The sequence below is a fragment of the Odocoileus virginianus genome, chromosome 9, assembly GCF_023699985.2.
Source record: "Odocoileus virginianus isolate 20LAN1187 ecotype Illinois chromosome 9, Ovbor_1.2, whole genome shotgun sequence".
NCBI lineage: Eukaryota > Metazoa > Chordata > Mammalia > Artiodactyla > Cervidae > Odocoileus > Odocoileus virginianus.
In genome coordinates, this window is record NC_069682.1 from 21707279 (window position 1) to 21719546 (window position 12268).

Consider the following 12268-nt stretch of genomic DNA (forward strand, 5'->3'; position numbering starts at 1 on the left):
TATAAAAAAGAACCAGCTTCTTTTATATTGCTTCTGGGGCTCCGTGTTAATTATAATGTTAACAATAGAAATATAAGTCTTCATTTTATTAATTATAATCTCATTGAAATGAGCCATATTGGAATACTGAATTATAACATGTAATGCAGAATAATATTATTTTTTACTTAGGTGCATTTATTATTATGATTTTAAAACAACTTATAGTGTAAGTTCAGTGTTAATGTTGAAAGAAATGGGAGGCTAAACATTAGAATCTTGAAGACTTTTTGACATTACTGTCTAAATCAGCATTTTCTACTTCTGGAAACCAAAAGCAGTAAGGAAAATGGAGAAATTTTTAAAAACCTACAAATCCCATTTTAGGCAGAAGTAGGAAACAAGTATGATCTGCAGACTTCAAACATTTAAAAGTCCCTGGGATCAAGCAGAAGCTATATGGAAGGAAGAATGAGAAAGGGGAAAAAGCACAGAGATGGACAGGAGTGGTAGCTGATCTCCGAGAGCACCATCCAATATCAGTGCTTCCTGAGGGGATGGACAAGTCAGACGGTCAAAAGCTGCATGCTTGGTTTGCCAGGGCCTGTGTGGACAGGCCCTGGGGAACTGGGGCGAGCAGGGCTGGTGGCAGCAACCTTCTTGGACCAATTTGGCTCAAAGAAGCAGAGGACACAGGGTCGTAAAAGAATCACAGCTAATTAAGCCATATTTGCAGGAAATGCTATATCGTGGTAACAGAGACAATTTGAGTAAATCAGAACAGCTAGCCTAACAACTTTATCTCTTCCTTCTGCTTCTCCCGGCACTGCCACCACCATACCCTCCAGAACACACACAAACCACCGAGAAATTACTGCTCTCATTCAATGATGAGCAATTTTAAAAGAACAGGTGTCACATTATTAGTACAAAGATGCTTTAAGAAAAATGAGGGAAAGAGCAGAAAAACCACCAAAGAGCACTTGTTGGAAAAATGTTGCCAAGGAACAGGTCAAAAACTGTGGCAAATATATGTGTTCATGAGTTAAAACAACAACAACAAAGAACAAAACTTAATGAGACAGTTTCTTTATGAGGAAGAACTTTCTGATTCAGCAGTTCCCACCCTTTTTGGTATCAGGGCCAATTTCTCGGAAGACAAGTTTTCCACAGACCAGGGATAGGGGAAGATGGTTTGGGGATGATTCAAGTGCATGATATTTATTGTGCACTTTATTTCTAATCTAATGCCACCACTGATCTGACAGGGGATACTGGTCCACAGCCCAGGAGGTTGGGGACCCCTGCTCTGATTAATTCTAAATATTAAGTTTCTGATATTTTAGTCTTTAAATATGTCAGTGAACAAATGAGACAAAGATCTTTTCTCCCATGGTACCAGTGAGAGGAAACAGATGACAAACGGTATATCTCACAAATTGTATCACATGATCGAAATGAGGACCACTATAGTTGCTGGGGAGGAGAGCAAAGAAGGACAAGGGGCTCTATCATGCTGAGGATCCTGGGGTTGACAGTCATAATTTGGTACTGAAGTCAGGTAGCCCCACTGAAAGGGTAACATCCGAGCAAAAATTTGAAGGAGGTGAGGGACTTAGTTATGGAGAAGGAGTTTTATAGGTGGAGGTGCAGAAAGCATGAGGAGTAAACACAGTTGGCACATTTAAGGAAACAGCAAAGTCAGTATAGCTAAAGCTGGGTCAACCAGGGGTGGAATAATAGACAAAATCACAGAGGTAGGAGCTCATGATGGGCTTGTAGACCACTGCAAAGATGTGGGCCTTTACTCTGAATGAAATGGGTAAATACGACACAGTTCTGGGTAGAAGAATGACATGCTCTGTCTTACTTTAAAAGAATCATGACTAAGAAGAGTATCCATTACTTGATTAGAAAAGGACCTCACAAGGTGATCTGGCCTAAACCTTTTCACCAGGCTGATAAAATTGCTAGTATAGGGCTTCATCTAGCTTGCTTTTAGTCATCCTTACATTTTTGGTGATCTGTTGAATAATTAGTTACTGTTACAGACAACAAACTCTCCCTTATATATGTGGATGGATTTTCAAACTCAAATACTTCCATGAGCCAGTCTGATCATTATGGTGTGAAACAGCTGAGTATCAAGCTACAGAGACTTGCAGGGTTGGGGTAGGAGCGGGGGTTACTGGAGAGTATATCTTGCCCAAAGACAAGACAAGACATCCACAAGCTTCAGATTCCTATTTCTGTGTGTGTGTGTGTGTGTGTGTGTGTGTGAAATTAGATACTTGAAATAACTGAGAACCTATTATATCAGTATACTTTTTAAAAATATATAACCCATGCAGATATTACTTTTCAGTTCTTAAACTACCACAGATAAATCCTGGCACCAAACTTTTGCCTTTGAAGGATCTCTGCTTACAAGAACCAAGTGACCAACGTGCTATACTCTTAATTAACAGTAGATCTTCTGATGTGTGAGTCTTTAAGTGGAGCAGGGATATGGGGAAGCAAAATTTTTGTCTATCATCATGTGAATACATAAAGGTGCCCAGTATGGTATCTTTTATTCCTACCTGTGTCTAGCACCACCATGAAAATAAATACTGGTCTGTAAATTCATAGCCTAACATAGTAAAGACCACGGAATATTCACCACCATAGTTTTTCCTTTGACTCTACATTACCACTCAACTCCACATGTATTTCTGCAGTCAGGGATTCTTACCCTTCTGGCAACATCAAGTAACGGAAGAAAGTATAAACAGAGAAGAGCAAACCAAGATGAATTATGTTTACAAATCTCCAGAACTAGATGCAAGAATACCACTGATGCCCAATTTTTCTAATAAAATAAAAAGTAGTAGAAGCTATATATTTTATGTGACACATCTTAAAAACTATTTCCAGTTCTAGGTCATGAAAAGCTTTATAGTATTTATTTTATCTTTTCTTTACCTCTCCTTTCTGCTATTAAAATAATGTGTCACTGTTAAAAGTCAGCTCCAAATATGATTTTTCAGAAAAAAAATCTATTTTGTAGGACAAAGTTAATATTGACAAATTATTTTAATTTGTACATAATTTCAAATATGTAAAATTTTAGTTCTCCACCTCCATCTACAGAAGATAAGTCATCAGATGTTGGTTATGGACGAAGTATTTCTTCTTCATCTTCTTTAAGAAGAGCAAGTAAAGAAAAGACCAAGTAAGAAAATGATGTTTTGTCTACACTCAAATAATTCTCTCCCTTAATTTGGGTAAAAAGGAAATTTAGATTTTGGGTTTTGGCAGCTTAATTTTATTCTTCTCACAGTCACACAGTCTCAGGATGAAAACCAGGAAACTTGGCTTGACATTCTGTCTGCTATGAACCTAGAGTAAGATCTTGAGCCCATGACTCATGGTCTGTGATCAGGCTTCACATCCTTATCTGTAGATGGAATAATGCCTGGTGCCCTGTTTCTTCTCATTGATTGGAATTGAACATAAAATGGAAGTGAAAATGCCTTATAACCTATAAAATGTCTTGCAAATTAGCATATTGTTCTTTTCATATGATTGACATTGGTTGTGGTTTTTTCAAATGACAAAAGAAAATAGTTTTCATTTTAGTGCTGGATTTGGATCTCCTACTGAAGAGAAATCAGAACCTACTTCGGGACGCAATACGGCTGTTAGCAAAAGCACCACTAAAGAGAAAGGATCAAGGTAGGAAACACCTTACTGTAGTCTTCTAACTGTAATCCCATCAAGTTTTAATTACAGACAGAGTTGGGGAAAGGGAAAGGTGGCTTTTAACTAGGAAGCTCTTCTCATGGGATAAGATATAGAACTAAGCAGGACTCACAAAGTGTAATGAAAATTACCTTTATTTGTGCCTCTTGTTGTCTCTTTAAAACTTACCCAAAGGGAGTTTCTTCTCCTGCCTCTGGGTGAGAATTCAGGGCACTTTGACCACTGTAAAGTCCTACAGTCACTTTAATTCAGAAATGACAATGCAAATAGCAGTATCCAGTCAGCCCTTTAAAAGTCTAGCCATGTGTAGGAATCAATTTAAAATGAACATTTCCACCCTCCCCTGGTGGCTGCCTTTGCAGGTAGTGAGCTGCAATGACTGGAGTGTAAGCCTTTCCTTACCCCTGCCTCTTACTTCCATGTCCCCTTCCCATCTTGCTCACAGAAACCTGTGACCCTTCAAGAAGCAATGAGAAGAAGGAAAGGAAACAGGATCACATTCTTGACTTGGTTGGAACCATTATAATATGGTTCCATGTATTTTTAAATGCTGTCTATGACCAAAGCTAGTGGTGGTGATGGAATTCCAGCTGAGCTATTTCACATCCTAAAAGATGATGCTGTGAAAGTGCTGTGCTCAATGTGCCAGAAAATTTGGAAAGCTCAGCAGCGGCCACAGGACTGGAAAAGATCAGTCTTCATTCCAATCCCAAGAAAGGCGATGCCAAAGAATGCTCAAACTACCACACAATTCCACTCATCTCACATGCTAGTAAAGTAAAGCTCAGTATTCTCCAGGCTAGGCTTCAACATTACATGTACTGTGAAATTCCAGATGCTCAAGCTGGATTTAGAAAAGGTAGAGGAACCAGAGATCAAATTGCCAACATCCGTTGGATCATCAAAAAAAGCAAGAGAGTTCTAGGAAAACATCTATTTCTGCTTTATTGATTATGCCAAAGCCTTTGACTGTGTGGGTCACAACAAACTGTGGAAAATTCTTCAAGAGTGGGAAGTGATGGGACCACCTGACCTGCCTCCTGAGAAATCTGTATGCAGGTCAGGAAGCAACAGTTAGAACTGGACATGGAACAACAGACTGGTTCCAAATAAGGAAAGGAGTACGACAAGGCTGTATATTGTCACCCTGCTTATTTAACTTATGTGCATAGTACATCATGAGAAACGCTGGGCTGGATGGAGCACAAGCTAGAATCAAGATTGCCAGGAGAAATATCAATAACCTCAGATATGCAGATGACACCACCCTTATGGCAGAAAGCGAAGAAGAACTAAAGAGCCTCTTGATGAAAGTAAAAGAGGAAAGTGAAAAAGTTGGCTTAAAACTCAACATTCAGAAAACTAAGATCATGGCATCTGGGCCCATCACTTCATGGCAAATAGATGGGGATACAGTGACAGACTATTTTGGGGGGCTCCAAAATCACTGCAGATGGTGACTGCAGCCATGAAATTAAAAGATGCTTACTCCCTGGAAGGAAAGTTGTGACCAACCTAGACAGCATATTAAAAAGCAGAGACGTTACTTTGCCAACAAAGGTCCATCTAGTCAAAGCTCTGGTTTTTCCAGTAGTCATGTATGGATGTGAGAGTTGGACTACAGAGAAAGCTGAGCACTGAAGAATTGATGCTTTTGAACTGTGGTGTTGGAGAAGATTCTTGAGAGTCCCTTGGACTGTAAGGAGATCCAACCAGTCCATCCTAAAGGAAATCAGTCCTGAATACTCATTGGAAGGACTGACGCTGAAGCTGAAACTCCAATACTTTGGCCACCTGATGCAAAGAACTGATTCATTTGAAAAGACCCTGATGCTGGGAAAGATTGAAGGCAGGAGGAGAAGGGGACGACAGAGGATGAGCTGGTTGGATGGCATCACCAACTCAATGGACATAAATTTGAGATTCTGGGAGTTGGTGATGGATAGGGAGGCCTGGAGTGCTGCAATCCATGGGGCTTCAAAGAGTCAGACATGACTGAGCAACTGAACTGACTGACTGACATGTTGACATCTTTTTATGTATATTCTTTCTCATGTGAGCTCTTTCCTGGATTCTTCAGAAAACCACTCAGACCTCCTGCCCCATCCATGACCCTTCAATTAGAGTTGGCTTAAGCCCTTGAGAACCATTGGGGTGCTAGAGGCTATTTGGTGCACACATAAACACTTGAGCACCTACCTTCTAAGCCAAGACTGTCCCCTAAGGTCTCCTAAGGAATTGTCTGCCTTCCTCTGCAGACCTCAGAGCTTTGTGTTTTCAATTTCTGACTATTTTCTCCTGTTAGTCTCTGTGGCTCACTGTTCTGATCTCTGCTTCTGATCTGCTCCTGCTGTCCCAGACCTCATCGTTTTTGCCTGCCCATCACCTCCCCACCTCTTCTGTTTCCTTTCTCTCCTCTCTTGACTTCTCTTGCTTCTCCTCCACTGGACTGAGAGCACCGTGAGGACAAGAACATGTTCTAACTCAAATAATTTCTCTTTCCATCCCCAGTATTTAATACAGTGCTTGGTTAGCATACCTAAGGCATTCGTGTTTATTCAAGAGACTATAAATCTGAACTTTTTCAGGAAAAGGTCCACACTTACAAACTGTGTCTCTTGAACACATAGGTTATCTTCTCTTTGGCTGAATTCACTCATCAGTAAAATGGAGGAAAAAACTCCTGCAGTCTGTTCCTCATAGTGTGTTGAGAAGATTAAATAAGTTAAGAAACATAATGTAAAGGGCTTAGAGCAGAGCCCAGCCCAGAGCAGACACTCAACAAATGTTAGTACTACCGGATGAACCAGTTGCAAGGAGCCCAAACCCACTCCAGCCTTGTAGGGATAAGAAGAACCCCCAAAATCAAGCACATGAAAGAAGTTGGGAGTCAAGTCAATAACCATAGGGTCTGCTCATCTCTCTCCCTCTCTTTCTGTCTCCACCTACACAGTACCTTTTTACAATTGCTTTGTTATCTACCTTGACTTTCTTTTGATTACCACCTCACCCATAACTGTAGGACCAAACTGGCCCCAGTTCCAAGACCATCTTTTAATTCTAAAGCATAACAATGATCAGGTACAGTCTGTATGTTTTATGTGTATTTGTGAGGGAGACCGTCTTAACGTCACATGCTTGACAGGACATTAACTGGCTCTGAGGCAGGTGTCACCCTATTGTCTCCCCAACTGTGGTCCTGGGGAAGAATCCACCTGGCTTATTTAAGTGATCAGCATGTATTCAGGCTCTTTACCCCTTCTTAGCCCTTGGTCCACTAGGGGATAGACTGGTTATAATCTTGTTTATCTTTCATGATTTATTTTGTTGTTTATCTTTTTTGTTTCTCATCTTGTGACTGTTAAAACTTTGGACCCCTAGATATAGAGTAAAATATTTTAACTCTACTCATCTGAAAATGTCACAGAGAATATTGTCACATTGACAAAAAAGACTGAGCAATACTGGCGAAGAATCATGAAACACATAGACTCACAAACTGGCTGAATTTTTGAAAGGGAGAGGAAAGACGAGATGGGAGACAACTGTGTGTGAGGTGCCAGACAAGGAAAGTGAAAATCTGGATTTCCTTTTCCTGATGAATATTATTATCATATAAATTAAAATCACTGAGCAAGAGATTCTCATTCAGTGACCAGCCACCATCTTATTTCTGTTTTCAGAGGTTTTAATTGCACTGTCTTTTATGGCGCAACACTCCTAGGAGAGGTGACTAATTTATTTCTTGTTTATTTAGACACCCTCTTGATACTTACCTAGGTTTCACTGAAACCAACATGTCTAATGCCCTCCAAAGCTTTTCCTTATAAAGATCCTTCTCCTTATAATAAATATTTACTATACCTATTCATGAAAGGAATTATAAGTTCTATCTATAGTATATTTTTTATTCAGACTAGTTTTCATAAATATTTAATTTGATTGCATATGAGTTTATTATACAAACTTAAAAGCATGTTTTTCTGTCTCCAAATAGAAGGATATGAAATACATATCCTTCCAGTCTGTTCATCTTTGGCAGCTTTTAGATCTTTACAGCATATAAACTTTAACATTTCTGGTACTTAAATCATTTTGATTCCCATCACAGTGACTTCCTAAAACATTTTTGCTCTAAAATAATTTCCCTCAGAAAACTGGACAGCCACATGCATAAGAATGAAACTAGATGCCTATCTTATACCATAAACAGAAATTAACTCAGAATGTAAGACCTGAAGCCATAAAACACCTAGAAAAAGACTTAGGTGATAAGCTATTTACTTCAGCCTTGGCAATACATTTTTGGATCTAACTTAAAAAGCAAAGGCAAAAAAAAGCAAAAATAAACAACTGGGACTACACCAAACTAAAAAGTTTCTGCATAGCAAAGGAAACCATCAACAAGATGAAAAGGTAACCTACTAAATGGAAGAAAACATATGCAAATTGTATATCCAATAAAAGGTTAATATCCAAAATATAAAAAGAATTAATAAAACTCAGTAACAAAAACAAATAAGTAAAACAATTTGACTTTAAGAGAGCAGAGGATTTGAATAGACGCTTTTTCCAAAAAGGAGATGTAATTGGCCAACAGGCATGTAAAAAGATGCTCAATATCACTAATCATCAAAATATTGAATTAGAAAATATAAAACTTTTTTTAGTATTTTTTATAATTAGAGTTTTGTGTAATTCTCCAATAGCAGCTGATTGGATTATTTTTGTATTTTTTTTTCCCCTCCAAATTAAAGAGAAAACTCAAATGGTCTTGAGTTGATCTCCCTCGCACCCCATGCTTCAAGTAATACTTAAAGGTAATTCCCACCCCTAATTTACTGCTAGTGGAACAGAATACTCCGTATTTATGAATACATAATTTAGGAGATCTACCTGTCTACACTAGCCTAGCTCCATTTGAAGGCTTTCAAATATATAATCACGGCTAAAATTTACTATAGCAAAAGATACAATGCAAGATCAGCAGGAAAAAGGTACACATAAACAAAGGCTAAAAGAAGTCACACAGAGGCTTCCCAGTCCTTCCTCCCTATCTGCTAGCATAGCATAGGAGGCAATTTTCTCATGTGACATAGCTCCACCCAAGAAAGCCCACCTGAGTCATGGAATCCAGACTTCATAAGGGTGCAAATTCCAATTACCTATAGGGAACACCTGTTTGAATGACTGGCTTCCCAGGTGGTTCAGTGGTAAAGAATCTGCCTGCCAAGCAGGAGCTGCAGGAGATGTGGGTTTGATCCCTGGGTTGGGAAGATCCACTGGAGGAGGAAATGGCAACTGAATCCAGTATTCCCTGCTGGGATAGAGGAGCCATGCATTCCCTGCATGGACAGAGGAGCCTAGCAGGCTATAGGACTTGCAAAGAGTCAGACACAACTGAGCAAGTGAACAGGCATGCACAGATTTCTCTCAGAAGGAAACAGTACATTTTTCAAGCACTAAAGGAATCAACCATGTGTTCTCTATGCTTCAGCAATAAACAGGGGGAAATAGAGACATTTCCAGATGAAGGAAAACAATTTATTGCTAGCTGGCCTACTCTTACAGATTGGCTAACTAAAGGAAGTTCTTCCAAAGAGAAGAAAATGCTGAAAGAATCTGGAAGGATTAGGAAGAAAGAAGGAACTGAAATATGGATATATACAATATACTATTTCCTCATGAGTTTTATTTTTAAACATTATATTTGATGATTGAAACAAAAATTATAATAATATCTGGTACTCAAGAAAATTATATTTAAAAGTGGAGAAAGTAAAGAGACCTCCAAGGATGTGACATTTCCATATTTCCCTCAAAGTGATAAAATATGGATACCAGCAGACTGTGATGAGTAATATATAATGTGTCTATTATAGTACTTACCATAACAACAACAAACCAATACAAAGAGCTACACTCACAAACAGTATAAATAAATCAAGATGGATAATTTTAAAATGTTCAAGTAACCCACAGGAAGGCAAGAAAAGAAAAACAAAGGAAAAGAACAAACCAAAAGGCAGATTTTGGCAGAGTGTATTTAAAAGTTATGATTCAACTACATGCTGTTTAAAAACATTTATCCATATAGATGGATTGAAAGTGAAAGGATGGAAGAAGATACCATGTAAACATTAATTTTTTAAGAAGCAGAAATGGCTTTTCAAATATGTATTAAAGTAGAAGAGTAAAGAAAAATTCTAGAGAGAAAGAGGGACATTATGTATAGTAAAATTAATCCATCAAGGAGACATAATAATTTAATATATATGAACCAAACAACAGAGCCTCAAAATACATGAGGCAAAAACCGATAGAGCAGAAAGGAGAAATAGATAAATCCAGAATTGTAGTTGAGGACTGCAACATGCCCCTCTGAGCAAGTGATAGAACTACTTGACCTAAAATCACCAAGAAAATAAAGGATTTGAACAACAGCAAAATAAGTAGGATTTAATTGACATATTATGGAACATTTCATCACCACCACATTTTTTTCAGCTGCATTTGGAACATTTATAATAAATACTCTGGGTCATAAAACAAAGCATAGCAAAAAAATTTTAAAGTAGTCTAAATCATACAGAATATGCTCTCTGATCATAATAGAATCAAACTAGAAATTAATGACAGAAAGACAAGAAGAAAATCTTTAAACATGTGATACACTTCTAAATAATCTCTGGGACAAAAGGAAGTCTCAAAAGGTTTTAAAAATACAAAGAGTTGAATGAAAATACAGCCAAAGCAATGCTGATAGGGAAATTTACTTCACTAACATATATTAGAGAGGTTGTAAATCAATAATCTAAATTCTCACTTCAGGAATCTAGAAAAATAAACTCAATACAATTAGAAGGAAGAAAATAATAAAGAACAGAAATCAATGAAATTTAAACAGAAACAGCAAAGAAAGTCAATGAAATCAAAGCTGGCTCTTTAAAAATGTCAATAACTATGTCAATCCTACTATGAGAATTGTAATCAGCAACTTAGATGCAATGGACTAGTTCATCAAAAACTACAGACTATCACAACTTACTAAAGATGAAATAGATGCTAAATAATCATGTAATTATTTTAAAAGTTGATTTCATAAAACCCAAAAGAGAAATCTCCTGACCCAGATGGTTTCATTAGTGAATTCTGCCAAACATTTCAAGAATTAACACCAACTCTACACAATCTTTCCCAGAAAACAGAATGTTTCCCAACTCATGATACCAGCATTATTCTAATGCCAATACCAGATAAGGACATTATAAGAAAAGAAACTTAACAACATGTTTGGGCTTCCTTCGTGGCTCAGTTGGTAAAGAATCCGCCTGCAATGTGGGAGACCTGGGTTCCACCTCTGGGTTGGGAAGATCCCCTGCAGAAGGAAACAGCTACTCACTCCAGTATTCTGGCCTGGAGAATTGCATGGACTGTATAGTCCATGGGGTTGCAAAGAGTCGGACACAACTGAGAGGCTTTCACTTTCACTTTGTCAAAATAGTTGAGTGTACCTGTGGGGGGTTGGGGCTTCTGTTATGTTAATCTGCGTGTCTGTCCCTCGACTAGTATCACTCTATCTGGATTACTGTAGCTATATAGTAAGACTTTTTATCAATCATTTTTTATTGTTCCCACGTTATTTTTCTTCATCACAGTTGATTTAGCTATTCTAGGGCCTATGCCTTTCCATATACATCTTAGAATAAGATTTTCTATTCTACAAAAAACTTTGCTTGCATTTTAACAGGAATTCCATTAAACCTTAAGATCATTTGAGGAGAATTATATCTTAATATGTTGAATCTTTAAATCTATGGACACAGGACATCATGTATTTAGATCTTCTTTGATTGCTTTTGACAACACTTTTTAATATTCAGCACACAAATCCTGTACATGTTTTGAGATGTTTATACCTAAGGATTTCATTTTCTTGGCATAATTGTGAGTGCTGCAAATTGTTTTTAAATTTTGGTTTCTACATGTTTGTTTTCACTGTATAGAAACATGATGGATTTGTGTGTTGTTCTTATATCTTCAGATTTTGATGAACTCACTTCTTAGTTCTTGGAGTTTCTTTAGGAGATTCTTTGGGATTTCCTATGTGGGCAATTATATCATCCGCTTTGTCTTTAGTTTTCAGTAGTTTGATTTCAATGTGTCTGGAGTAGATTTCTTTGGGTGTACCTTATTCACATTCACTGAAATTCTTGACTATGTAGATTTATGTCTTTAACCAAGTTGAGGAAACCATTTTAGCCCTAATTTATTCAATTTTTTTTTCCTGTACTGCCTTCTTTTTCCTCTTCTTCTGACTCTATGATGATACTAATATTAGCTCTTTTTATTGCACCACAAGTCCCTGAGACTTTGTCAATTGCTTTTTCAATCTTTTGTTCTCTGTGTTACCCATATCCCATAATTTTTATTGATGTATCTTCAATGTAATACAATGATGTATTTTCTCTGTTGTCTCCATTTTGCTATGAAATCTATTCAGAGAGTTGTGATTTTTAAGTTTTGGTTATTGTATTTTTCAGCT

General features: G+C 37.5%; 1 protein-coding gene and 1 long non-coding RNA gene across 7 annotated transcripts in view; one reads left to right on the plus strand and one right to left on the minus strand.

The window, feature by feature from the left end:
- The window catches only part of ARMC3 (armadillo repeat containing 3), an 86548-nt gene that overhangs the window by 64685 nt on the left and 9595 nt on the right, over positions 1-12268 (plus strand). For 5 of the 6 annotated variants that reach the window (XM_020869169.2, XM_020869167.2, XM_020869174.2 and 2 more), the window contains 3 exons: positions 2362-2462; positions 3092-3193; positions 3589-3696. In XM_020869169.2, coding sequence (XP_020724828.2) covers positions 2362-2462; positions 3092-3193; positions 3589-3696 — 311 coding nt within the window. The remainder of the gene's footprint in view (positions 1-2361; positions 2463-3091; positions 3194-3588; positions 3697-12268) is intronic. The other variant, XM_020869168.2, reaches the window with a different exon arrangement.
- LOC139036576 (uncharacterized) overlaps positions 1-12268 on the minus strand; it is a 176345-nt gene that overhangs the window by 9080 nt on the left and 154997 nt on the right. The gene's annotated exons all lie outside the window — the stretch shown is intronic.